This window comes from Castor canadensis, chromosome 13, assembly GCF_047511655.1.
Source record: "Castor canadensis chromosome 13, mCasCan1.hap1v2, whole genome shotgun sequence".
Taxonomy (NCBI): Eukaryota; Metazoa; Chordata; class Mammalia; order Rodentia; family Castoridae; genus Castor; species Castor canadensis.
Genome location: NC_133398.1, coordinates 39,444,639 through 39,471,895, shown reverse-complemented (window position 1 = coordinate 39,471,895; position 27,257 = coordinate 39,444,639). Strand labels below are relative to the sequence as shown.

Genomic DNA, 27,257 nt, shown 5'->3' with positions numbered 1-27,257 from the left:
TCCTCCAGTCTCCCTGTTAACTTTATATGGCCAGTACCCTGAAGGACTTTCACCTTTATTCTTAACCTCTAAGCCATGTTTAGCATTGTTGACTGTAAACCCTTGTTAAACACTTAATTTTTCTAATTCAAAAAGTGCAAATTTTGTACAGATAATTGAGAAGATGCATTTCTGTTGCCAAAAAAGAATTATTTGTGTTTGTTTATTTGTTTATTTTGGTAGTACTAGGGATCAAACCAAGCTAGAGAAAGAAATATTCTTAACATTCTGGTGTATAATCTACCAGGCAAGTGTGATTCATCCTTTCCCTTACCCTAAGAGTGTACTGTTTTATAGCCTGCTCTTTTTTACTTCATAACATGTTGGCCAGCATTTCTTGAAACTCTCTTGATATATGTAACATCCTTTCTCAATATAATATTCTTCACTTACCTTTGCATGGTGGTGGTTTTTTTTTTTTTTGTGGGGAGAGTTGTTTGGTTTTTTTTGGTTTTGGTTTTTTGGTGATAGTGGGGCTCACAATTGCTGGGCAGGTATTGTACCACTTGGGCCACACCTCTAGCCCTCTTTTCTTATCTTGATGGACATTGGACATATTTTTCTCCACTTATGTCCTGTGAGTGATTCTCAAGTCATAGTCCTCCATATTTATTCTTCCTCTATAAACCTCACTTTCTCTGCAAATTTATTCTAAGACATCTATTTTTAAAATTTCATTCAACAAATATTAATTTAATACCTGCTGTGTGCTAAGTAACAGGTTACTTGAAGTAATTAAGAACTCAGCAAGGCTGACATGACCCCTGCCCTTATATTGCCTTCATTCAGGTGGGAGATCCGTTATAAGTGCAGTAATGTGGGAGTAGAGTACTGAAGGGAATAAAAAAGGTTACTCTCGAGGGCATTTTGGAAGAAATTACACCCTAAAGGAGAGTAAGAATATGGATAAGTAATGTGGAGAATGAATAGTGAAGACAGATGATAAGCAAAAGTTATTCCCAGGACCTGATACAAGAATAGGTAAGTGTTTAATGGTTGAGAACTACATTCTACCAAAATACTCATCCCAAAGCAAACAGCATATATATCTTAGACTTTGGAGACCTCTTCAAAGGTAGACGTTATATCACTGGAGTGGAAGTATATTCCTCATTTTGAGGGCTCTTGAAAGAATTTGAATGACTACATAAGTATAACAATTAGGCTGAGTACCATGTCTTACAGCTATAATCCCAGCTACTCAGGAATTGGAGATTGGAAGGATCTCCAATAGTTTGAGACCACGCCAGGCAAAAAAGTTAACAAGACCCCATCCCAACCATAAAGCTGGACATAGTGGCATACACCTGTCATTCCAGCTACGTGGGAGGCATAAATAGGAGGGTCACAGTCCATGTCCACCCAGGCAAAAACATGAGACCCCATGAAAAATCACTAAAGCAAAAGGGCTCAGGATCATGGCTCAAGTGGTAGAGTGTTTGCCTAGCATGAGACCCTGAGTTCAAACCCCAGTACCACGCCCAAAATTTAAAAAGAATACAGAAGAGTAGTATGTAAGAGGCTGAGGCAAGAGGATGTCAAGTTCGAGGCCAAACTGGGCTGCCTAACAAGACCCTTTGTCAAAAAATTAAAAAGATGGCTGGGGATGTAGTAGAGTGTTTGCCTAGCATGCAACACTAGACACACAAAAATGAAGGGCACAAATCTTACATGACTTTTTCAGTTTTTTTCTTTAAAAGAAGTGAGTTGTGTACCAGGGAGTTAAATCCTTTACAGACAAGGAAAAAAAAAGAACTATGCTAGAAGCACCTTATTTATCATCTTCATCCTCCGCTTATCCTCTTCACCTTCCTCCTGTTCCTTCTTCCCTTCTGCTGCTTCAGGTTTTTCCTTTAGCCTAGTAGGTAGGAATATCATTTTCATATTTTTCCTTCAGCTGATCAACCTTCTTTTCATAAGCCTGCTTGTCACCACAGCAGTGTTGTTTCACATCTCTCCCGGTTTCTTGCAACATCACCAGGGTAGGCCAGCCTGTTCTCCTTGATTTTGGATGATAACAAGAACAGGACAAGGCCATAAGAGTCCTCTTGGGTTGGGGGGCATGGCTCAAGTGGTAGCATACCTGCCTTGCAGGCATGAGACCCTGTGTTCAATCCCCTATACCATTGGAAGGGGTGGGGGAGTAGAAGTCCTCTTCGGTGCATTGGGATCCTTGAACCTATTTTGTTTCCTTTTTAGGAGAATTACAGGTTTTCATTTCTCTTTCATAACAAGCCTTGTCCACCTTTGCTATGTCTTCATATTTTCTTTCTCTTCTACACAAAGAAGTCTTTTATTTCTTTGAGCACTTCTTAGAAAATTTTGAGAAGTTGACTGAAGCGTTTAGGCTTCTTGTGTTCCTCCTGGCAAGTTTGCATAAAGAATGCACATGGTGACATTTTGCCTCTTGGCTACTTAGGATGTCCCTTGCCCAGGTATAGTTGTGTTTCCTCTGCAGGAGCCAGGTACAGCCTCCTCACTCCACTGTAACATTACTTTCCAGCCAGTACAGCTCGTATTGGCTACTGTCAATTCACCAGGGCAGTCATAGAGTTTTTAAGTACTATGTAGTTGTCTGATTTCATTTGCTTGCTGCCGCCTTAGAAAGTTTATTCCTGGTCACACATGCCTACCACCACAAATCTTTTTAGATATAACAGCATTAAAGTTCAGGTTTGCTTTTTTAAACTAACCTCTAAAGCATTGAAAGTAAAACCAGTTGTTTTCAGAAAAAAATTTTGTTTTTAAATTGGGTATGGTTGTACAAGCTTGCAATCCCAGCACTTAGGAGGCTGAGGTGGGAGGATCTCAAGTTCCAGGCCAGCTTGAGCTATGTATCAAACCCCTGTCTCTAAAAAAGCAAGGCCTGAGGTCCAGACATGGTGGTATATGCCTGTCATCCTTCCCCTTCGAAAGGTGGAGATTGGAAGGATTGAAATTCAAGGTGAACCCAAACAAAAAGTTATCGAGACTCCATTTCAACAAAGAAGCCAGGAATGGTGGTGCACACTTACAGTCCCACCCTGCAGGAGGCATAAATAGGAGGATCACAGTCTGAGGCTAACCCAGGCAAAAAAGCAAGACCCTATCTGAAAAATAACTAAAGCAAAAAAGAACTGATGGAGAGCTGGCAGAGTGGCTCAAGCGATGGAACATCTGCCTAGCAAGTATGAAACTATGAGTTCAAAACCCAATACCACCAAAATAAAAGAACTGATGGAGTGTGATACAATGCCTGCCTAGCAAGTGTGAAGCCCTGAGTTTGAACCCCAGTACCACCAAAAAAAAAAGCTTTGTAAAAACATCATTTAATTTCAGAAATTACAATTTCAGAAATGTTTTAAGAAAAAGTAAAAATTCACCCCAGTTCCCACACGAAGATGAGAACCTGGCTACTTCTGTCTCTCCTAGTTACGAAGCAACATCCCCTGTCACCTGGTTGATATCTCTTGCGGATTGCCCTGCAGTGCCACGCTACCATGTGGGATGCACAAGTGTCAGAGACTCTGTCACAAAGGAGAATGTCTTGTGGACGAGACCTGCAAGCAGCCATGTACCATCCCCAGAGCTGACTGTGGCCACCCATGTATGGCGCCCTGCCACCCTGGCTCACCCTGCCCTGTGACTGCTTGTAAAGCCAAGGTGCGTATTGCTGGCTCCACATGGAGCATTTATTCTGAGGCTGCTAGTGAATCCAGAACCAACTGCAGTGACCCCTGAACATGCAGGTACCCACTGCCACCTGACCACAGTCCCTGCCTCCCTTAAATTACATTCCCAAGACAGTCTGATTGTCTACTCCGTTTATTCAAAAATTAATAAATGCATATTGTATACGAGATTCTGTGTGAGGTCCTGAGGCTGAACTAGTGAATAAGGCCAGTAGTCCCTTATAATTCAGTGGGGCATATATTGACTAAATAATTACTCAGACAATTCATAGAGTTGTCATAGAGGAGTTGTTACACCTCGTAGAGGTTGTTACAACAGCATGTAAGTGTGATGCTTAGCTTGGTCTGAGGGATCATAAAAGAACATCCCTAAGGAGGGTGAAAGATGAGGGATTAGCTAGAGTTGCCCAGACCTCAGTTGGACCTGGATCAAGTGTCCACCTCTGGTTCAATGGGAAAAACTTCTAGGCCTGGCCCTTTAGCCAAGATTGAGAACAGAATTAGCTAGGAATGATGGCACACACTTGTAATCCCAACACTCAAGAGACTGAGGCATGACAGTCATGAGTTTGAGGCCAGCCTGGGCTACATAATGAGACCCTGTCTCAAAAAACTAAACAAGCTGGACACTGGTAGCTCACACCTGTAATCCTAGCTACTCAGTATGCAGAGATCAGGAGGATTTTTGTGGTTCAAAACCAGCTTAGGCAAATAGTTCTCGAGACTCTATTTTGAAAAAAAAAAAAATCACAAAAAAAAGGGCTGGTAGAGTGGTTCAGGGTGTAGGCCCTGAGTTGAAACCCTGGTACCGAGAAAAAAAAAAATAGTTTCCAAGGAAACTTTTTCCATGTTGGAGAGTGGCCACTAATTGACTCTGTTCTCTGCTATGGTTTGATTTGAGAGAGACTTTAAAAGTGAAACCTGGGGCTTAACATAGTGGCTTACACCTGTAATCACAACTCCTTAGAAGGCAGAGACCTGGAAGATTGTGGTTTGAGTCCACTCCAGGTCAAAAAAGTTAGTGAGACCCCCCCCCCATCTCAACAAATGAGCAGGATGTGGTGATGCCAATCTATAATCCCAGTTATGAGGGAAGCTATAGGTAGGAAGATTATAGCCTGAGACTGAGGACAGATGCAAAACCCTATCCAAACAAAATTACTAAAGCAAAAAAGAACTAGGAGTGTGGCTTAAGTGGTAGAGTGTCTGCCTAGCAACAACGAGGCCCTGAGTTCAAACCTCAGTACTACCAAGAAAAGAAGTAAAGCCTGTTTCTTCATATGGTTTTCATGTGCTGAGTCTCTCCATGCTAAGAGTTATTCCATGCTAATCTGATTTCAGGTAGAGCTACAGTGTGAATGTGGGCGGAGAAAAGAAATGGTGATTTGCTCTGAAGCATCCAGTACTTATCAAAGGTTAGTGCTATAGAAATGTTAACAGCTGGTGGGTGTAGGTGAAGGCAATTCATAGATTTATTGTAATATCCTTGTGACTTTTCTAAAGTTGGAAAGTTTTCTTACTTGTTTTTGTTTTATTGATTTTTCTTTTCTAGTGCTAGGGATCAAGCCCAGGGTTTCACACATGCTAGGCAAGCCCACTACCATCAAACTATATTCCCAGCCTTGAAAATATTTTTTAAAATCTTAATTTCTTACTGGGTGCCAGTGGCTCATACCTGTAATCCTAGCTACTCAGGAGGATCGTGGTTCAAAGCCAGCCTAGTAAATAGTTTGTGAGACCCTATCTCAGAAATACCCAACACAAAGAAGGGCTGGCAGAGTGACTTAGGTGGTAGAATGCCTGCCTAGCAAGTGTGAAGCTATGAGTTCAAACCCCCAGTACCGCCAAAAAAAAAAATCTTAATTTCTTAGTTGGGCATGATGATTCACATCTGTGAGGTACACATCTGTGATTGTAGCCATGCAAAGAGGATCAGAGTTTGAGGCCAGCCCCCTGAAAAAACACAAGACCCTACCTAAAAAATAACTAAAGCAAAAAAAAAAAAAAAAAAAAGATAGAGCGGAAGTGTGGCTCAAGTAGAAAGAAAAGAAAAAGTGCTGCTTTGAAGTGCCTCTTCTTTCTTAACTTTAATTTGCAAAAGGATCATTTTCTTTTTCTTCTTCCTCCTTCCCCTTTCTCTCACCCTGCCCCCTCCATACCACATCACCCCATCCCACCTCCATCCCCTGTCTTTTTTTTTTTTTGTTTTATTTCCATAGTACTGGGATACAAACTCAGGGCTTCTCACTTACTAGGAAGCTGCTGTACCTACGCTTGAGCCATACCTCCAATCCTTTTTTTCTGTGGTTATTTTTAAGGTAGAGTCTCCCTTCATTTTTGCCCTGGCTGACTTTACATTGTGATCCCACTGATCTCAGCCTCTCAAGTAGCTAGGATTACAGGTGTAAGCCACCAGCTTCTCCTCCTTCCCCTCCTCCAAACCCCACACACACCCTTTGGAGCTGGGAAGGGAAGTTGTCCCAACTGAAGTGATGATTTGCTTTATTATTCCAAGACTTACTTGTTGGCACAGGCAAAGGTAAGTCCTGTGTCTCTTCCCCAGCGTGGGGGTTTCTAATTGTTCTTAGAGGTACCTTACAGCTTCTTGAAGTCTTAGGACCTGTGTGGTCATGCAAAGATCTGTGTACACTGATGGAGGTATCAGGGAATGACTTGCTGTTTGTATCTCTGACTTGATGTGAAGGTATGCCGTGGATGTAGGACCTTAAGAGTGTACAGACACTAGGTTGGCTTCATTTAAAAACCAAGAGTGGTGCACGTTGGCCTGGATGTTCAAGGGACCTCTGAGGAAATGTATTACCTCTTCATTTCCTGCGTAGCTGCTTAGAACCTAACTGAGGACATATGCCGTAATGTGTAGGTAGTTTGTAATACACAGACTTTCAAAGCTACACAAATTGTCTTCTGGTGGCTTGGCTTTGAAAGAGGTCTTCTGTATCCCTAGCATAGGGAGGTTCTTGTGAAACTGCAATGCCTCTTTTTCTTTTTTTGTATTTCAGAATAGCTGCGATTTCTATGGCCTCTAAAATAACAGACATGCAACTTGGAGATTCAGTGGAGATCAGCAAGTTAATTACCAAGAAGGAAGTTCAACAAGCCAGGTAATTTTGAAGTATATGTGTATGCTTTCTTTCTCCAGTTAGACTTAATTTCTCGAGGGCAGGGCTTATCATTTACCTCAATTCCCTCACACACACAGAAGGTATTCAACAGACTCTGATTTTTAGACCGCACACATTCCAGCCCTGAGTCCTATTCAGACATAGCTAAGACCAGAGGAGACTTTCCAGACCTCACTGCAGACAGTTAACAGTGGAAGATGTACCCAGCCCATCCTACAGGAGAACAGAGAACCATAGTGATGACTGTATCTGGAAAGGAAGAAGGGACTGTCAGAATGATATCTGCAGAGTACTTTGGCCACTGAGCTGCCAGAGAACACTCTGAAGCCCACTGAGCATTCCTAGACTCCCAGTAAGCCTGAGGACTGGTCCTTGAGAAGGACCTCATCCAGCCTCCCTGGATTGGAACCAAGAGGAGACAGTGAGATTCCTGAGGAGGGGTGCTAGTGAAACCTATAAAGTAGAAGTGACCTCATAGGCAGAAGTCCTTTGACAAGAGTTGACTGTGTTGTCAGGTAGTCTGACACCAAGACTTTATTGCTGGATAGGAGCTGTAGAGCCTGTGCCCTGACTTTGTTTTTTTCATTTGTTTATCAAGGTTGGAATGTGATGAGGAGTGTTCAGCCTTGGAAAGAAAAAAGTAAGTGGTTTCAGAGGCTTGTTATCTACTTCTTCTTGAGTCCTATAATTAATGGGAGGGAGCAGTCATTCAATCACCCATCATGTGCTCTGAATCTTTTATTGCTAACAGACAGCAGGAGAAATGTGATCATCAAGAGTTAAATTGTCTAGTCAGGTGTGGTGGCTCATGCCTGTATAAATGTCTTTTTCTTTTTTGTAGAACTGGAGTTTGAACTCAGGGCTCCACGTTTGCAAAGCAGACAGTATACTGCTTGAGCCATACCTCCAGTCCATTTTGCTGTGGTTATTTTAGAGATGGGGTTTCGAACTATTTGCCTGTGCTGTCCTCTAACCAAGATCCTCCCAACCTCAGCCTCCTAAGTAGTTAAGATTATAGGCATGAGCCACCAGCGCCCGTCTTATATGTCTGTTTTGTGTCCCATGTGTTGGTGTGTGTGTGTTGCTAGGGATTGAACCCAGGGCCTTGTGCTTACTAAGCATGTACTTTACCACTGAGCTAGCTACATCTCTAGATTATGTACCTTTTTTTTTTTTTGTAACACTGGGGTTTGGGCTCAGGGCTTCACGCTTGCTAGGCAGACACTCTTACTACTTGGGCCCCACTCCACCAGCCCTTTTTTTTGTAATGGTTTTTTTCAAGATAGCATCTTGCTAACTATTTGCCTGGGCTGGCTTCAAACCGCAAGCCTCCTGATCTCTGCTTCCTCAGTAGCTAGGATTACAGGCATGAGCTACCAGCAGCTGGCTTGTACCTTGTTCTTAAGTTAAGCCTCAGAGAAAGTCATCCCCCATTTACCATTCCCAGTGATCTCAGAAACCCAGCCTTCTCTTCTCCCAGGTAATCCAAGTCTCCAGTATTCAGCTTGCTCAGACTCATATAGATCTATTTTAAGTAGTTTCTTCTATGACGTCAATACCCATAGCTGGAGCCATGGCTCAAGTAGAGAACCTGCCTAGCAAGCATGAGACCCCTGAGTTCAAACTCCAGGACTGCCAAAAAAAAAAAAAAAAAATACCACATTTGTTCCAAGTTGTTCTTTCTTTAGTAATCTAGTTTACAGAAATGAGGAAATGTGATAACTAATGTCCACTTACCCTCAGTTTCACTCCACAGTTTTCATTATGTATAGTCAACTGAAAATATTAAATGAAGAAATCCAGAAATTAAGAAATCAAAAATTTTTAATTGCACACTATTCAGAGTAATGTGATAAAATCTCATGCCATCCTACTCACTCTGTCTTGTGAAGGATGTGAATCATTCCTTTGTCCAGTCACTTAGTAGCCATCTCAGTTACCAGCTCGACTGTTGAGGCATTACTTGTGTTTAAGTAACCCTTACACTTAGTAATGGCTCCAAAGCTCAAGAGTAGTGATGCTGGTACTTCAGATATATCAAAGGGAAGAAAAAGAGCTTTCTATAAGTAAAAAGGTGAAGGTTCTTATTTTAATAACAATCATCAGCAGCTGGTGATCTTACCTGTAAGCCTACCTACCAGGAAGCAGAGATCAGGAGATCATGGTTTGAAGCCAGTCTAGGCAAATAGTTTGTGAGACCCTATCTTGAAAAACCCATCAAAAAAAGGGCTGGTGGAGTGGCTCAGGGTGTAGACCCTGAGTTCAAGCTTCAGTACTGCCAAAATAAAATAAATAAAAACAAAAAATAAAGAACATCATATGCTGAGATTGCTAAAATCTACAGTAAGTTATTGTTAATCTCTTATTGTGCCCAAAAGTTAAACTTTATCATAGATAATGTATGCATAGGAAAAAACAGTGTTCAGGCATCCACTGGCAGTCTTAGGATGTATCCCCTGAAAATAAAGGAGGGCTACTGTGGAAGATATTTTCTCTCTCCCTCCTTTACCTAAATTTGCATACTTCTCTCTCATTTTCAGAAGATTAGCAGAGGCATTTGATATCAGTGATGATTCTGATCCTTTCAATGTACGTTCTTCAGGGTCAAAATTCAGTGATAGCTTGAAAGATGATGCCAGGTATGTAACTTGGGGGGTTTTTTGTGATTGTTGTTTTTATTATTTTTATTTGTTTTAACTTGTTATCTACTTTTTTAATTGAGGCTTATGAGAATGTTTAATAGTGTTCTTTCTGTAGTTAAGCCAAGTGAAGTTAATTTCTCTATTATAATAAATTGCATGTTGTTTAATAAAATTCATCCTTAGTTTCTCAAAACCGACACCTTGAAGAACTGAACTTGGGATTGAAGAGATGGTCCCTATGGTAGGAATGTGGGCCTACCAAGGGCTGTACTATATTCTGTAGGATTTTTTTTGCCAACATTGTCCCTCATCTGCACTTTATAGGCACAGGGTGGGTGGAAGGGGTTCCCAGAAGGACAGGAACAGATGAAATTAACTGTGATGATTTCTCATTTCAGGAAGGATTTAAAGTTTGTCAGTGACATTGAGAAGGAAATGGAAACTCTTGTGGAGGCCGTGAATAAGGTTGAAATCAAAATATCCAACTAGACGTTCCACTGAGGCCAGCCTTAGAGGAATTTAACCCAAAAAAATAAAGAAAGAAAGAATGAAGTCCAGAAACACTGTCAGCCTAGAGTAGTTGTAGGAAAAAGTCACAGCTTCCTTGAGAGTACTGATCTTTCCCAAAAGCCCAGCCATTATAACATCCATGGAACGTTCCTGGTCCAGTCATTACAGAAAAGTTAACTGCAATAAAATTAAATGTAAATTTAAAAATAAAAAAAATCCTAGCTCATGCTGGTGGAGTGGCTCAAGTGATAGAGCACCTGCCTGGCTGGCAAGTATGAGGTCTTGAGTTTAAATCCCAGTACCAAAATAAAAAAGTTGTTTAAGAAATTTTAAAATCCTAGCTCAGGGCCAAGCATGGAGGCTCAAGCCTGTAATCCTAACTACTGGGGAGGCAGAGATTGGGAGGATCATGGTTCAAGGCCAGCCCCAGCAAAAAGTTGATGAAACTCCCCCATCTCAATCAGTGACTGGGTGCAGTGGTTCATGCCTACCATCCCTAGCTATGTAGGAAAAGCACAAATAGGAGGATCAAGGTCCAAGCTGGTCTGGGTATAAAGAGAGACTCTGTCTCAAAAATAACAAACAAAAGGGCTGGTGGAGTGACTAAAGTATTAGAGCATCTGCCTAGCAAGTAAAAGGTCCTGAGTTCTACCCCAGTACTAAAGGGGGGGAAAAAAATCCTATCTCAGTGCTTACAAAGGGTGAAGAAACTCCGGACAAGGAGGGCTTACTGTGGTAATTAAATGACTGTGGGAAACTTAGAAGACCTGTGAGGCCCTCAGATCTCTGAAAAGTATGTGTGTGATAGTAGAACATACTCTTCCTTTGTTACCCCAAAGACAGGGCAGAAACTTTTGGAGAAAGTTAAAAAGCTGTATCACTAGAGCTGAAGAACAGTGACAGAGTGAGGCCCCTGTTATGGAGGCACCCAGGGATGTCACGAAGGTAGATTTATGTGAAAAAATCTTCAATTTAGGCGGAGACTGAGAGGGAAGACAAAATGACTATTTTAGCTTCATGTCTAATGATGGTCATTTTCCTTCCCATTATTTCCCTCACCCTCTTCCCATTCCCTTCCTTTCCCCCATTCTGTTACCACTTCCCAACAGGATAGTCACCTGAAGGACAAGTAGAATGCATTGTTCCTCTTCTAATCAGGAGACCTGAGTATATCTATATCTGCATACTCAGGGCTTTTAGTGTAGAACATACTTTTATAGTAAGTGAAATGTTCTTTGTTTTTTAAGTCTTCAATTTTTTTTAGTAATTTCTTGGGAATATCACTCACTCCCCAGTTACTAGCCTCCTCAGGAGGAATAATTAAGCTCTCCACTAAGTCTCAGTTCACTTATTTTTTGTCCTTAACCCTGTCTGTCTACTCATCACAACATAGGCAAAGAAGCACTTCAGCTCCCATCCACATCCCTCTGGGCTCGTGTAGCAGGTAGTAAAAGGCTATAACTGTGAACCTCTAAAATTCAGTCACCTCTTATTGGCCAAGCTACTCCTGTGGTGGTAAGGATAGTTGTAAGCATTTTTTGTTTTCAGGATTATGTTATCAATCAAGTCATCTCTTCCCTCAATACAGGGAAAGAATAATAAGAAAAGCCACTGCTTTCCTCCCATGAACAGAGACCACCGCCGGATCATCCATGACCTGGCCCAAGTTTATGGCCTGGAGAGCGTAAGCTATGATAGTGAACCGAAGCGCAACGTCGTGGTCACTGCCATCAGGTAGGTTGATCTTGATGTCGCAGGAGGAACTCCTCAGCAGGGCAGACAATCCATGAGGCAGGGTCTGTCAGTATTTGCTTTCCTTACTTCTTCTCCCTCTTGGAAGAGTAGAAGGAATTTTTCTTCTCTGGGACTGCCATTTCCTAATGATCTAAAGGTCTGAGCTAGAGGGCAAAGCTCATGCCTCATTCCAGAGCAGATACACCCCAGGTGCCCAAGTGTCATGTCTACCCTGATCCATGGCAGGTGCTGGAGGCAGCATTTCTGCAGGTGGAGGGAGCAGGCCCTAGGAGCCTTAACAGGATGCCTTCTCATCACGTCTGTCCTTTTTCTGTCTCCTGTTCCTGGGTGTGCCCTCCTAACATGATGAAAACAGAAAGAATGCTGGACTTCTCAACTCAAGGGGTCCTCTGAAAACTGTTTTGCCACTAACAGAAACAGGCGGTAGTGTGAACCTGGAGGGGACAAGGAGAACCTAGGGTCACTATCAGAACCTGAGGGAGTCAGAATTTCCCGATGAAGAGAAGTGAAGTGTGGCATATGAGGAAGCAAACAGCAGGTCCAGCAGAAGGGATGGGGTTGAATGCAAGTGACCACAACTGAGAGGATGCAGGTCATGTCAGGGAGTCCTCAACAGCATCATAGTGCCAAAGTCAAGGGCTGAGTTCTAGTTATCTGCCTATCTCTACAAGCAGTTCTTACTTTTCAGTACTCTGTGTTTTGACTCTTGTCAGAGGGAAGTCCATTTGTCCTCCTACCACGCTGACAGGTGTGCTTGAAAGGGAAATGCAGACACGACCTCCACCTCCAATTCCTCATCACAGACATCAGACAGACAAGTAAGGATTCTTCAGCTGCTTTCCAAAGGGATAGTCTGGTCAGAGAAGCCAGCAGGAGTGAAATGTCCTGGGCTGCACTAGCCATTGGTGGCCTCATTGGGCTTGGCCTTAGGGTGCTATGTTCAAATATGTAAGGTTGATTGGGGTGTCAGACACATCTGTTCAAGCAAAAGAGGCTTGATGTTTGTGATTTTAGTTCCACACCAAATGATTTAGGACTGGAATATCACATAGTTAACAATAGTTACTGTGGAGATGGAAGTGGGATTAGGGGGTAATAGTTGACAGTGAAGGTGAGTTGGGACTTTCGTGTTTTATTCCATCTGTCCATCTACTTCTATATGGTCTGAATGATTTTTACAGCAAAAACATATTCATGATTTAAAAAGAAAAGAACCTGGGCGCCTGAGACCCATGCCTGTAATTCTAGCTACTCGAGGCAGAGATCAAGAGGATCATGGTTTGAAGCCAGCCTAGGCAAATAGTTCTTGAGACCCTACCTCGAAAATCCTATCATAAAAAAGGAGGTTGGTGGAGTCGCTCAAATGTGTAGGCCCTGAGTACCCCAGTATTGCAAAAAGAGAGAGAGAAGACCCAAATTGATGAGCAGCAGGTCTGCCAGGTGTTTTCTCAGAAAGGAGCAGGGAAAGAGTACTATCCATCTGTCCCTTCCTGTTCCTTTTTGAAGGCGGTGCCCAGCAACTCTCCTGCAACCATGGCAGTGTGACAGAAAGTTGCTCTGCAATCCAGAGGAATCCTTATTTCTTTCTGGCCTTCCACACAGTCTTAGCACTGTGGAAGGCCAGAAGGATAAGGAGGACCATAATTCAAAGCCAGCCTGGGCAAATAGTTCATAAGACCCTATCTCAAAAATCCTATCACAAAAAAGGAGGCTGGTGGAGTGGCCCCTTCACTAGCCTCCTTCCTCTGTGCATCCTCCACAAAACCTGTAGAAAGGTAAACAGGGCAGTTTACAAAGTCATCATGACCGAGCAATTGGCATTCTGTGGGACTGGACAGAATAGCCAGGCATTGCCCATTAGGTACAGCCTTACTGAAGAATCTGGGACTGTGTAGCTCTACAGGACCAGTCCCTCTCTACCTATGGAAAACCAGATGACCTGGATTCTGGTTGGCATAGTCTGCATAACCACTTAGGCAGCAGTGTTCAAAATGTAAGGGATATTCCAAGACACTGCTACAGCTTTGTATAGTTCCACTTGGATACAACCATGTGGAGTCATTGGCGTCTTTATGCCATGGTTGGTTTTGTTTGTTGTTGGCGATGTTGGGGTTTAAACTCAGGGCCTCACACTTGCTAGGCAGGCGCTGTACCACTTGAGCCACTCCACCAGCCCTTTTTTTGTGTTGTGTATTTTTGAGGTAGGATCTCAGGAACTATTTGCCCAGAATGGCCTCAAACCAAAATCCTCCTGATCTCTGCCTCCCGAGTAACTAGGATTACAGGTGGGAGCCACCAGTTCCCAGCTCATGGTTGATTTGTATGGTAAACTTTAATAAGGAAACTTTTTTTGAAGTAGAGAGAATAGTATTAATGTAATGAATGCCTATCTGCCCTTACCAAATTTCAACAATTACCAGTTCATGTTTGCCAAAAAGCTTCACAAGTGGTCAATCAGCCGATTCTTAACTCTTTGAAGACTTGTTTCTGTTTCCCCCAGAGAAGAAAAGATTTATTGGTCTTTGTTTGCTTTTCAGGAATCCTGGGAGCAATAATTTTCAGAAGATAGCAAAGGAGCCAGTAATTGACTATTTTGATGTCCAGGACTGAGAAGATCAAGAGGCACTTAGATAAAAGAATGATTAGGTATAGTGGAGACTCATTTGCCAGCAGATAAATTCAAGCTTGTTTTTTACTGCCTGGCAGAATCACAGCCTCACATGCTGTCTTGTACTGATACATCCAAGGCATGAATGTGTCAGAAATTCCCTTGTCTATTCCTGTCTGTATAAAGTGTTTCTTTATACAGAATGTATGGCCAGATCTCTGATTGTATGGTCATTAGGTTTTTAGTCATGTATTTGAGGCTCCTCATACCATCACTATGATTGCTCTGATGGTTGGAGGAATATTGGACTTTATTTGGAAAAAAGAATTTTAGCCTCAAACTGGCCTTATGGCACCTAGTCGTAGTGTCAGTTGTCCAGTTGTTAATCCTGAAAATGCCTGCAATATCAAGTGGACCTCACTTTTTTTATGTGAAAAGTCACGAGCAAATCTCTCAGTCTGAAATACTGAACATTGACTTGGTACACTATATCTGGAATCACATGTCATCGTATGCTCAGTCACCTTATCTAAGTCTTTTACCAAAAGCTCTCATAAGTCTGTCTAGTTGAACTTCTTTTAGTGTTCCCCAATGCTGTCAGTTTGAGACCTAGGAGTGAGGGTCAGGTTGCTTTACAGAATTCCATTTTCTCAAGTCTGGCACCTCTCACACCACATCACCAAATCTGTCCAGTGACAGTTTGGCCATCTCCCATAATAATGGAAGACATGGAGCACGTTCTTCTTTCTACCAGGTTTGCACTGTGGCCTCTGTGTACTGACCAGTGTAGCCCTAACTCCTCTCTGGTTGATAAAGAGTCTCACATAGACAACTGTCCTGTGTTGGTTTTTCCTAGGCCTTTAGCAGCCATATTGGCTCTCCCTGTCTGAGCTCTGGACCTCTATTTGAATATTCAAAGAAGTATGTGGATAGACCAGAGCTTTGCCCAGCAGCCCACTGGAGGCATTCTTCAGCCTCCTTTGAGGAAGATGTCTCAACAGTTACATTAGTTTTACCCTCTTTGTATGGGTACCCCTTCATCATGGAAGCCAAACTTTCAGCAACTTCCTTCTGCTTGAAAACAAGCCTTGAATCCCAGAGCAGCAAAAAAGAAATTTGAGATGTGGAATGTCAAAAACAGACATACTTAATTTTTGTAGGAAGAGCAGGGCTGCCCTTTTGGTCCTCAGCCAGACAATCTGCTTTGGAAGTCATGAAGTACATACCATAGCAACTGACAAGAAAAGACAGCAACAAAACCTCTCCCCGGGCCCAATTAGTGCAGGTTCTGACCCTGACACAAAAGGACACCATACACATCTGTTGTGTCTTTCAAGCAGTGGGATCAGTGAGTAAACTCTATATGTGGGCATCATCTTAGAATTAGCGAGGTCTGACCAGATTCCAGCTTTTTCACCTAACTTGCCACTTGATGGAGTGGAGATTTCACCCTTCTCACCATGGTTGTGAGGATTGGATGAATAGCAGACATGGAGGTACCTAATCATCAGATATGGTCAGAGTTCATGAAAAGGATACTTGGTATCTGGAAAATATGTAAACACCTCCACAGCACTAGCTAAATAAAAGGATAAAATGCCAACCAGGTCTCACCTGGTGAATGTCTACATGCCTGCCCCATGACAGCTTGTGCTAAGGAAGTGTTAATCGTTTAGAATAGGCAGCCCACTGGAGGCTCAGGTGATGAGGTGAACAGGGTCAGCTTGTGAGACATGGGGGGCCACTGACAAATCCTAAAGCAGAGTGGCATGGCCAGGTTTATTACCTCTGAGAGGCCAGAGTAAGTAATTTAGACTTGTGAGACTTAGCAGTCTCTATTACAACTAGCCTTCTCTGCCATTGTGTCAACAGCCATAGACAGCATGAAATTGCACCTATGGACACTGAAATAAGACTCCATGTTTTTTACATGTCACAAAAAATATTTTGATCTTTTTGAGGGTGGGACATAGTATTTGGTTGGTTTTTTTATTTATATGATTGTACTGGGGGTACATTGTGACATTTATAAACGTTCTTACAATATATCATAGTCGAGTTCACCCCCTCCATCATTCTTTGTCCCCTCCTCTCCTACCATAGTACTTTTGTTCAGGTCCTTGTACTTGCTAGGTAGGCACTCTACCAGTTGAAGCATGCCCCCAGCCTATTTTTGCTTTATTTATTTTTCAGATAGGAGCTCACATTTTTGCCCTAGACCAGTCTTACACCGCTATCCTACCTGCATAGCTGGGTTGGAAACGTTCACTAGCACACCCAGCAACTTTTTTTCCAGCCACTTAAAAGTATAAAAATTATTCTGAGCTCATGAGTTGTATAAAAGCAGGCAACAGGCTAGATCTGACATGGAGTTAGTTTACCCAGTCTGTTCTAAGAGAAGTGCCTGATGGTAAAATTGTGTGGGAGAGATTGAGAGCTGCTTTGAGGCAAGACACTCAGCCAAGATGGTGGAGTGGCCCAAGTAGTAGAGCACCTACCTAGTATTAAGTTCAAACTTGAGTACCACCAAAAAAAAAAAAAGCCAAAAGTCTACTGAGGCAACCTGAGTGAAACGAGGAGGGTGGTGGGAGTTTGCACCACAAAGAGGAAAGAAACTCAAATTGGGGTGGTAGGGTAGGATGCCCAGGGATGAGCAGGGGAGCTATCCCCACTCTGGTCTCCAAGTAGACTCAGCAAAGGAAAGGTACTTCTCATGGCTTCTAGCCCTACAGCCTCTCAGCAAGAGTTCCTTTATGGTCCAGAACTCTTACCTCTGGAATTCCCTGTAAGTTGTCTGGCAGGGCTGGCTCCTCTCAGTGGTGGTGCCAGCTTGGTGTGGAACAGGTAGTATGTGCAAGACTGGAAATGAAAGCAGGTCCTCCTGATTCTAGGGCCTGGGAGATAGCTCTGGTTCCTGTGCTAGCTAGGACTGAAAACAGGGCAGAGGAAGAAGGAATGTCAGCCTTGAGGGGAGATGCAAAGTCTGCCAGTGGGTCCTGTAGATTTAGATTTGGGGACTTCTTCCTGTGGTGCTGGCAATCTTGTTTCATATCCAAAAGCCTGCATACCTTGTTTCTTAAGGAGAACCTGACAATGTGCCTTCTAAAAGGAGAGGCACTGCCAGACCAGGCCAGCACCTCCACTTTCACAGTTACCTTCTTAATTAATCACCCTCACTGTCATCCAAACTGGAGGGCACATTCTGCCTCCCAACCCCCACAGGGCCTCTGCACAGATTTCCCATACCATTTTCCATGGCCTTTTAGAGGTCAAGGATTCCCCCCAAGGGACTCCAGAATCCAGTCTGGTTCTTCAGCCTGCAAGGCCAAATTCAGAAGGTACAAGCTCCCTACAGTCACATAGTATATGCCACATCAGGACTGCAATCCAGGCCTGTATTCCTAACCTAGAAGTGCCCTGTACCAGGAGGAGGCTGAGTCCTCAGGGAAAAAAATGAGCTGTATCCCTCTCTGGCTTTCAAACAGCTCACTTGGAAGTTCTGCCCAGGGACCCAATCTGACCTCAACCTCAAGCTTTGTTGAGCTTACTTCCTGATGCACAGCCTCCTGGGTGTGGAGAACACACCTGAACAGGAAGGATGTCTCTTGCTGCCTCAGCTTTCTCTGTCCTTTGGCAGTTTGCTTACTGCAGGTGATGGTTTCTACATCTGTCAAGTGGGGTAATGGTTCTTGCCCTAAACCATCATGAGGAAAGTAGATAGACAGGATCAGAAAGGTTGGGAGAGTGTCCCTATGCCACATCAGCACAAGCAAGCCTCAAGCTCATACCAGAACAGTTTATAAACAGGTAACTCTTGGAGAGAAGGGAGCAGTGGTCAAGCTGCCTGCCCTGGAAAGGGCAAGGGCATTGTGTCACCTCCCCTTGCACTCCTCTCACCCACTTACCCAACACATGAGTAAGGGAGGCAGAAGTCCATCTGTGCACACTTTCCCAGGAATCTTTTCTAATGATAGGTAACAGAGTACCTAGTATACACTGAGCATGGTCTTCCACTCTTTTCAAAGCTCCAAAAGTATGTGTAATCACCCCCGTTTTACCATTGGGGATACTGAAGTTTAGAGATCTTGCCCAAGACCACTCTCTGATCTGTCTGTGTCCTCTCCACAGGGACACAGCTCATAAGAGCAGGGACAACTCATAAGGCTCAGTAGGAGTCACTGGGGCAAGGTGGTCCAGCCAGTCAGGTCAAGTGGGGAGGGAAGGTTATACAGGCTCCCCAACAGAACACATCAGGAACAACTCGGAAGACAGGACTTTTTCTACAATGGCCACTAGGGTGCAGTATGTATCCCCAAACCAGAAAGGGTAGGGGAGTGCCAGGGAGTGCACTTGGCCTCAAGGAAGCACTATTTTGATTTTTTTTTTTTCTAGTACTGGCATTTGAACTTGGTCCTACAGCTTGAGCCACTCTACCAGCCCTTTTTTTTATGATGGTTTTTTTTATTGTTTTATTATTCATATGTGCATACAAGGCTTGGGTCATTTCTCCCCCCTCCCCCACCCCCTCCCTTACCACCCACTCCGCCCCCTCCCTCTCCCCCCCACCCCCTCAATACCCGGCAGAAACTATTTTGCCCTTATTTCTAATTTTGTTGAAGAGAGAGTATAAGCAATAATAGGAAGGAACAAGTGTTTTTGCTGGTTGAGATAAGGATAGCTATACAGGGAGTTGACTCACATTAATTTCCTGTGCGTGTGTGATTGTGATGGGTTTTTTCAAGATAGGGTTTCATGAACTATTTACCTGGGATGGCTTCTAACTGCAATCTTCCTGTGCAATCTTCCTGATCTCTGCCTCCTAAATAGCTAGGGTTATAGGCATAAGCCACCAGCTCCTGCCTCAAATTTTTTAATAGCATTTACCACCAGCACTTAAAAACTCTGTCACATTTTCAACTCTTTATTGTTTCTATTTGTTGATATACAGAGTGTAAGCACAGGGGGAAAATACAAGTAATGCAGAAATCTGAAGGAAGACTACCCCAGCCAGAGGAATCAGTCATTGCAAAGGCTCTACAGTGGAAACCTGCTGTGTACCATGAAGGAACAAGGAGTGAGGCCTTTGGGCTCTAGAGGAGAGTAGCAGGAATCAGTAACAGGAAAACTTGGACTGGCAGCATGGCTCTGCCTGCCTAGCAAGCATGAAACTGAGTTCAAACCCCAGAATTACCTAAAAAAAAAAAATATATATATATATATATATATATATATGAGCTTGATGGTGTCCAGTTTTGTAGGCCACTGGAAGATATTAGGGTAAACGAGTAAATTATCTCACTTTTAAAAAGGATCACCCCCCCACTTCTGTTTTGACACTAGATTGTAGGATGCACAGAAGCAAGGGAAGAGACTGGAAGACCAGTCAGAAGACCACTGTTACAATCCAAGAGAGAGACAACAGTAACTTGAACCACAATGACAATTCGGGTGGTGAGAAGTGGCTGGATTCCAGATACACTTTGTAGACAATACCTAAAGGATTACAGACAGCTGGGATGTAGGATGTGAGAGGGAGAGAGGAGTCAGGGATGACGTCAAAGTTTTTGGGCCTGAGCGTTTAGAAGATTGAATTTGCCATTTACTGAGATAGGAAAGAGTGTGGGAGGAGCAGGCTTGGGGGATGAAAATCTGGCCAGTAGGCGGTTGTACATGGGAGCCTGTCTGGAGACAGGACTGGGCTCGGCATCTAATTTGGGGAGCTGTGGCACATAATGGTATTTAAAGGCTGGTGAGATCATGTTGGGAGGGTGGAAGTGGTTCCAGAACTAAGCCCTGGGCACTCCATCATCTGAGGGACAGGGAGCTAAGCACAGAGAAGAGGAGCTAAGGCATAGTACCTGCAGCCACTCCCTGCCTTGCCTCTTCTACCCACACTGAGCAGCCTGTGGTTAATCCTGAGCCTTTACTCCTGCTGTTCCAGTTGGAGCTGTTCTATTCCACGTCCCTAGTGAGATGTTCACAGCTAGAGATGATGGCTGAAGCTGCAGGACTCTGCTATAAGGAAGTCCTGTTTGGTGAGAGCTCTGGGGTTTTCTTCCAGGTTGCCTAGGGGAATGTGGGCTTCTCTTGCTTGTCCTGACCTGTGTGAAGCCCCTGAGAAAAAGGATTGGCTCCAATCAAGGCTCCACAGTTTTCAGGCTCCCAGAACTAGGGGAGGTGGTGAATCTTGACTACTTCCTTCCCTTTTCCCATCCCTTAAACCTGGGTGTTCTCCAGAGGTCCATAATCTCTCCCAGGGCCACCTTGTCCTGCAAACCTTCAACTGAGCTCAAATGCTATGTTTCCAACCTAGTTCCCAGTCTTTCCCTAGATGTTCCACAGGTGCCTCCAGCTCATCGTGTCTTCTTTTTTTTTTTTTTTTTTAATTGTACTGGTGGTAATGTGACATTTATAAAAGTCCTTACAGTATATCACAGTTGAATTCACCCCCTCCATCTTTTTCCTTTATTCCCCTCCCCCCTGGCATAGTTTCAACAGGTCTCATTTTTCCATTTACATACATGTGTAATATTTCCACTATATTATCTCTCCTACACCCTCTCCTTATATCCTCCCACACACACTGATCCCTACCCCCAGACAGGACCTGTTTTGCTTTCCTATTCTCTGTTTTTTGTAAAAATAAATTAATAAGACATTTTTGTTTAAGATCAGCTCAGCATCTTTGGTCTAACACCAAACACATCTTTTCTCCCCCAACTGTCCTGGTGTTTCTACCAACTTACCCAGGCCTTTAGGCAAAGACCCAGGCAACCCTCTCCCCACTTACCACAACCAACTCAAGATCTTGAGCTTTCAGCTTCTAAATCCTTCTCTTTTGGGTAATTCCCTCATCCTTATTCCCTGCCTCACTAGGTGACTCTCACTGCTCTCCTGCCTCAAGTCACTTCCTTTCTAAGCTAGCCTCCATAGAAGGCAAAGGGCACTTTCTCAGGCACAAATCTGGCTCTGCCATTACTTGGCTTAACATGTTTTGATTTTCTCCAGGAAGGTCCCAGCTGCCACCCTAGCTCTAGGCATCCCCAGCCACTCCCTGCCTTGTCTCCTGAACCCATACTGTGGATACAGTGGTTCACAACCCTGTGCCTTTGCTCCTGTTCCCTCTAACTGGAGCATCCCCTCCCTGTATCCTGGCGAACAAGACTCTGGCCTGGTGCATGTGAGAGATACTCTGGGAGCTGGGGAAGGAACACAAACTTCTAGTGAGGCTCTAGAGGGTCTCCCAGATCAGGTATCCCCTTCCCAGTCAGAAGGGGATGGACACAGGAGGGCACCATCAACATGCCTCCCTACCTCCCACCCCACAAACTGGGCCTTCCTTAATCTTAGGGATGCTTTTCCTGGAGCCAAGTGTGAGTGTGTTGGGGGAGGGGAAGGAAACCAAAGCAGAGTCTTTTTTTTTTTTTTTTCATTTTTCTTTTATTATTCATATGTGCATACAAAGCTTGGTTCATTTCTCCCCCCTGCCCCCACCCCCTCCCTTACCACCCACTCCGCCCCCTCCCTCTCCCCTGCCCCTCAATACCCAGCAGAAACTATTTTGCCCTTATTTCTAATTTTGTTGAAGAGAGAGTATAAGCAATAATAGGAAGGAACAAGGGTTTTTGCTGATTGAGATAAGGATAGCTATACAGGGCATTGACTCACATTGATTTCCTGTGCGTGGGTGTTACCCTCTAGGTTAATTCTTTTTGATCTAACCTTTTCTCTAGTACCTGTTCCCCTTTTCCTATTGGCCTCAGTTGCTTTAAGGTATCTGCTTTAGTTTCTCTGCGTTAAGGGCAACAAATGCTAGCTAGTTTTTTAGGTGTCTTACCTATCCTCACCCCTCCCTTGTGTGCTCTCACTTTTATCATGTGCTCATAGTCCAATCCCCTTGTTGTGTTTGCCCTTGATCTAATGTCCACATATGAGGGAGAACATACGATTTTTGGTTTTTTGAGCCAGGCTAACCTCACTCAGAATGATGTTCTCCAATTCCATCCATTTACCAGCGAATGATAACATTTCGTTCTTCTTCATGGCTGCATAAAATTCCATTGTGTATAGATACCACATTTTCTTAATCCATTCGTCAGTGCTGGGGCATCTTGGCTGTTTCCATAACTTGGCTATTGTGAATAGTGCCACAATAAACATGGATGTGCAGGTGCCTCTGGAGTAACAGTCTTTTGGGTATATCCCCAAGAGTGGTATTGCTGGATCAAATGGTAGATCAATGTCCAGCTTTTTAAGTAGCCTCCAAATTTTTTTCCAGAGTGGTTGTACTAGTCTACATTCCCACCAACAGTGTAAGAGGGTTCCTTTTTCCCCGCATCCTCGCCAACACCTGTTGTTGGTGTTGCTGATGATGGCTATTCTAACAGGGGTGAGGTGGAATCTTAGCGTGGTTTTAATTTGCATTTCCTTTATTGCTAGAGATGGTAAGCATTTTTTCATGTGTTTTCTGGCCATTTGAATTTCTTCTTTTGAGAAAGTTCTGTTTAGTTCACGTGCCCATTTCTTTATTGGTTCATTAGTTTTGGGAGAATTTAGTTTTTTAAGTTCCCTGTATATTCTGGTTATCAGTCCTTTGTCTGATGTATAGTTGGCAAATATTTTCTCCCACTCTGTGGGTGTTCTCTTCAGTTTAGAGACCATTTCCCAAAGCAGAGTCTTATACATGCTATACAAATGCTGTCCCACTGAGCTACATCCCCAGACCCATAAACACATTCTTGCTGACCCTGGCAGGGCTGTTTCAGGCCTGTTACAATCCCATTTTAGTAATCATCCTCGTTGGGCAATGAGGGTTTGAAGTCTCAAACACTCAGTTCAAGATTTATGGCCTCATCTGTGTGTCTGAGTGTACCTGGATCTAGACCATCTTCTCCCTCAGTTCCTGATCCAGCCTCCACTTGCCCAGGCCTCCCTGTAGGCCTAGAACATCCTCTCCAGAACCCCCGTACACCTCCATCATGGCTCCAATCACAGAGACAAGGATCTCAAGACCATTAGCTCTTGCACACTCCATCCAGCTTTGCTCCATCACAAGGAATGCTAATGGCAAAATTAAACCTGAAGCACCTCACTTCCTGTGAGCTTCATTCTTGTTTGTTTACAGGAGAGGAAACTGAAGCCCAAAGAGATTAAGTAGCCTGCCCAGAGTTCAGTGAGTAGACACTTGTTTAGTTTTTTAGATTTCGGGATTTTGTTGCTTTGTTGTAAAACAGAGTTACCCTATGTTGCCCTAGCTGGCCTCAAACTCCTGGCTCAAACAATCCTCTTGCCTCAGCCTCCTGAGTACCTAGGATAAAAGGTACCACTGCACCTGGCTGTTTTGTTTTTTAAGTACTTGTCTTGTTATTTTAACTGTACCTATATCTTATTTACACTGTTTACATGGTATACTCCACATTTAAAACCAAAAGTAGCCAAGGTTTCTGGGGTGCCTTATCTAGGGCACAGGCTTCAGAGGCACATCCACAAGGGCTAGAATCCCTACTCTAGCCCTGACAGAGCCCAGCTCCCTAATTTCAGTTTCCTTGTACATAAGGTGGAGGTGACAAGAGGACCATATGCTGTTATCATAGAAAAGTGTGCATAATCACTCCACGTAACAGATATAACCTGTCCTCACAGCAGCTCTTAAACCATCTCATCTCAGGTCATACAGCTAATGAGTGACACCGCAGGTATTTGGATCCAGGTGAGCTGACTTCATTATGCTTGTAAGTGCCGCAGTATGAAGCCCTGCTGCACATGGGATGGCTGCACACTCTAAAAACCACTGTTCCCTCTCTACAGTCAGTTCAAAGGTGGGTATGGAGCCAAGGTTCCACTACACAGCTGCAAGTGACTGTAGCCTCCTCATACTGAGGGTATCAGTACTAGGATTGAACTTGAGGTGGCTGCTCCCACCTCTTCCTAGATTGTGAGAGACTATCTGAGGGGACAGTAAGACCAGCCCAACCAGAGTGCTTCCAGTGTCCTTTGGAAGTCTGAGGAGTAATTGGGAGGAGGGAATAAGGGACTCTTCTCAAAACTGGGACCACCAGGCTGAAAAACAAACTTTTAATCTGCAAAGCCTGTCCTGTCCCATCTCTATCCTCATCTCAACTACAGCCTTGGCTGGAGAGGGAGCAGATTGAAGAGTTGGCTCAAAGTGCTGGTAGAAGTCAGCTGGGAGCCTCCTACACACACACACACACCAACAAATCCAAGTCTCATTGTGTAGATGGGAAACCAAAGCCCAGAGCCTCCTGCACACACACACCAACAAATCCAAGTCTCATTGTGTAGATGGGAAACCAAAGCCCAGAGCCTCCTGCATACACACACACACATGAGCCTCCTGCACACACACACACACACACACACACACACACCAACAAATCCAAGTCTCATTGTGTAGATGGGAAACCAAAGCCCAGAGAGGAGATGGATACTGTTCAGGTCACATTGTCAATCTGAGGGTAGGGAATTGGAGAGAGAGAGAGAGAGAGAGAGAGAGTGTGTGTGTATGTGTAGCCAGTAGTAAGATCCCACAGGGACTATGTCACCCACCCCACCCCCTTCCTTTCTCCATTCCAGCACAATGGCCCTTTGGCCCTTTCAGGGTTTTGTTTTGTTTTGCAGCAGTACTGGGGTTTGAACTCAGGACCTTGCACTTTCTAGGTAGGAGCTCTACCACTTGGAGCCACATGACCATTCACCACCTCATAGGCTTTGCACTGGCTGGTCTTCAACCTGGCATGCTCGTCTCTCAAAAATCCCTCACACTGCCCCCCCACGCCTTTCCTGTCACCTTCTCAGCAAGGCCTTCTGCTCTTCACAGCTCCCTCAACTTCCCATCTCCCCTTCCCATTTTTCCTTCTTAACACCACTAACACACCATATATTTTGCTCTTATATTCTCAACACTAGAATGGTGTCTGCCACATTGCAGGTTCTCAACCAATGTCTGCTGAGAGAATGGAAAGGCTTGCTCTGTGACTGAGGTCAGGGCCCAGCTGAGCCTGCAGGGACCAGAACCTGCAAAATGTTAGACAATAAGCCTAGTGCAAGTTGGTGACAGAGAAACAGCAGGCAAGGTTTCTAGATATATACATACATATGCTCAAAGAATATGATGGTTTTTGCTAATTTTTCATCTGTAAAACTGGAATCATATTGTATATAGTCTACTGTATTGCTTTCTACTCCTCCAAATTTTTTCCATGTTGTTACAGGTACCTGTTATGCCTTAATTTTTCTGTGTTGTAAAATATTCTTTTATGTGCAATTGAACACAAATGTGCATATCTATTACCCTCAATGGACAGTTGGGTTTCCATTGCCTCCTGATCACCCACCTTGCACCCTGCTCTCTGACCCTCCTTTCGCTCTTCCACATCCCAGCTACATCCACAAAGCCATGACTTCCATATCTCTGTCTTCAGTTCTCTGAGCTCTAGACCATACAAAAGGCTTAACTGCAAGACTTATTGAGCACTTACTCTTGGCCAGCCACAATTTTCAGCTTTTTAGGTGTTTTAGTATATTTAACATTCACAGCACTACAAATGGAAGATGATTTTTTTTTTCCAGGATTGAGGTTTGAACTCAGGGCCTCATCCTTGCTAGGCAGGTGCTCTACCACTTGAGCCACTCTACCAGTCCTTTTTTGCATTGGGATTTTTAAAATTGGTTCTTAAAAACTATTTCTCTGGACTGGCCTCAAACCTTGATCCTCCCAATCTCAGCATCCCAAGTAGTTAGGATAACAGATGTGAGCCACCAGCATCTGGCTAGTAGATGATATTCTTATCCCCATTTTACAAAAGAGAAGACCCTGGCCCAGAGAGATTGACTTATCCAAGATGGTAGGCAACTCAAACTGAACATGTCTGTAATATAACTTATCTTCTTCTCCAAACCAGTTCCTGACTGGAGGTGTGGCTCAGGCGATAGAGTGCCTGCTTTAAAGCACAAGCCCCAGTCCCCCCCCAGAAAAAATTATTCCTTTAGCCAGGCACTGATGGCTCATGCCTGTAATCCTTGCTACTCGGGAGGCAAACATCAGGAGAATCAAAGTTTGAAACCAGCCCGGGGAAATAGTTTGCTGAGACCCTATCTCGAAAAAAATAAATAAAACAAGAAAAGGGCTGGGGGCATGGCTCAAGTCGTAAAAGCACCTGCCTAGCAATCATGAGGCCTTGCATTCAAACCCCAGTACTACAAAAAAAAATTTTTTTTAAAGCCAGTTCCTCACTCATGCTCTACTCTCATTGGGGATCCCTAGCCCCCATGGCCAAGCCAGAAACTGGACATCCAACCCTGACTTCTCTCATTTCCTCTCCCTCTCCCTCATTCTCATCCATTGCTTCATCCAAACCAAGCCCAAGTTCTGCCAGGTGTATCTCCTAGGTATTGGTCAAATTCCATCTCTGTGTTCTACCCCACAGCACTGCTGCTCCTTCTGGATTATTGCTTCTCTTTACATTCTCTGTAAGCCCATCTCCCCATTTCTAGCATCCTGCTCACATGTGCTTTCTTTTTTTTTTTTTCCGGTATGGGGCTTGAACTCAGGGCCTTCACCTTGAGCTACTCTATCAGCCCTATTTTTGTAAAGGGTTTTTTGAGGTAGGGTCTCTCGCTGAACTCTGCCTGGGCTGGCTTCAAACCATGATCCTCCTGATGTCTGCCTCCTGAGAAGCTAGGATTACAGGCGTGAGACACCAATGCCCAGCTCTCATTTGTGCTTTCTAAATCATCTCACCTGATCCACCTCCAGAAGAAAGCCCAGCATCCTCTGCCTCTATCCTCTCAAACTTTAAAGTGTGGCTGTCAGCCTCAGAAAGGACACCTTTCACCTTCACTCTACTCTGCCTTCTCCTCAGGGAAGCCA

General features: G+C 43.9%; 1 protein-coding gene across 5 annotated transcripts in view; it reads left to right on the top strand.

Annotated features, from left to right (window-relative positions):
• The window catches only part of Nfx1 (nuclear transcription factor, X-box binding 1), a 59,882-nt gene extending 44,682 nt beyond the window's left edge, over positions 1-15,200 (top strand). For 3 of the 5 annotated variants that reach the window (XM_074051606.1, XM_020163853.2, XM_074051608.1), the window contains exons 16-24: positions 3,451-3,681; positions 5,052-5,125; positions 6,731-6,832; positions 7,452-7,493; positions 9,394-9,492; positions 9,894-9,960; positions 11,594-11,739; positions 12,474-12,578; positions 14,298-15,200. In XM_074051606.1, coding sequence (XP_073907707.1) covers positions 3,451-3,681; positions 5,052-5,125; positions 6,731-6,832; positions 7,452-7,493; positions 9,394-9,492; positions 9,894-9,960; positions 11,594-11,739; positions 12,474-12,578; positions 14,298-14,370 — 939 coding nt within the window. In that variant the 3' untranslated portion in view covers positions 14,371-15,200. Of the gene's footprint in view, positions 1-3,450; positions 3,682-5,051; positions 5,126-6,730; positions 6,833-7,451; positions 7,494-9,393; positions 9,493-9,893; positions 9,961-11,398; positions 11,740-12,473; positions 12,579-14,297 lie in introns of those variants that run through there. The other 2 variants (XR_012440390.1, XM_074051607.1) reach the window with 2 other exon arrangements.
• The last annotated feature ends 12,057 nt before the right edge of the window (positions 15,201-27,257 follow it).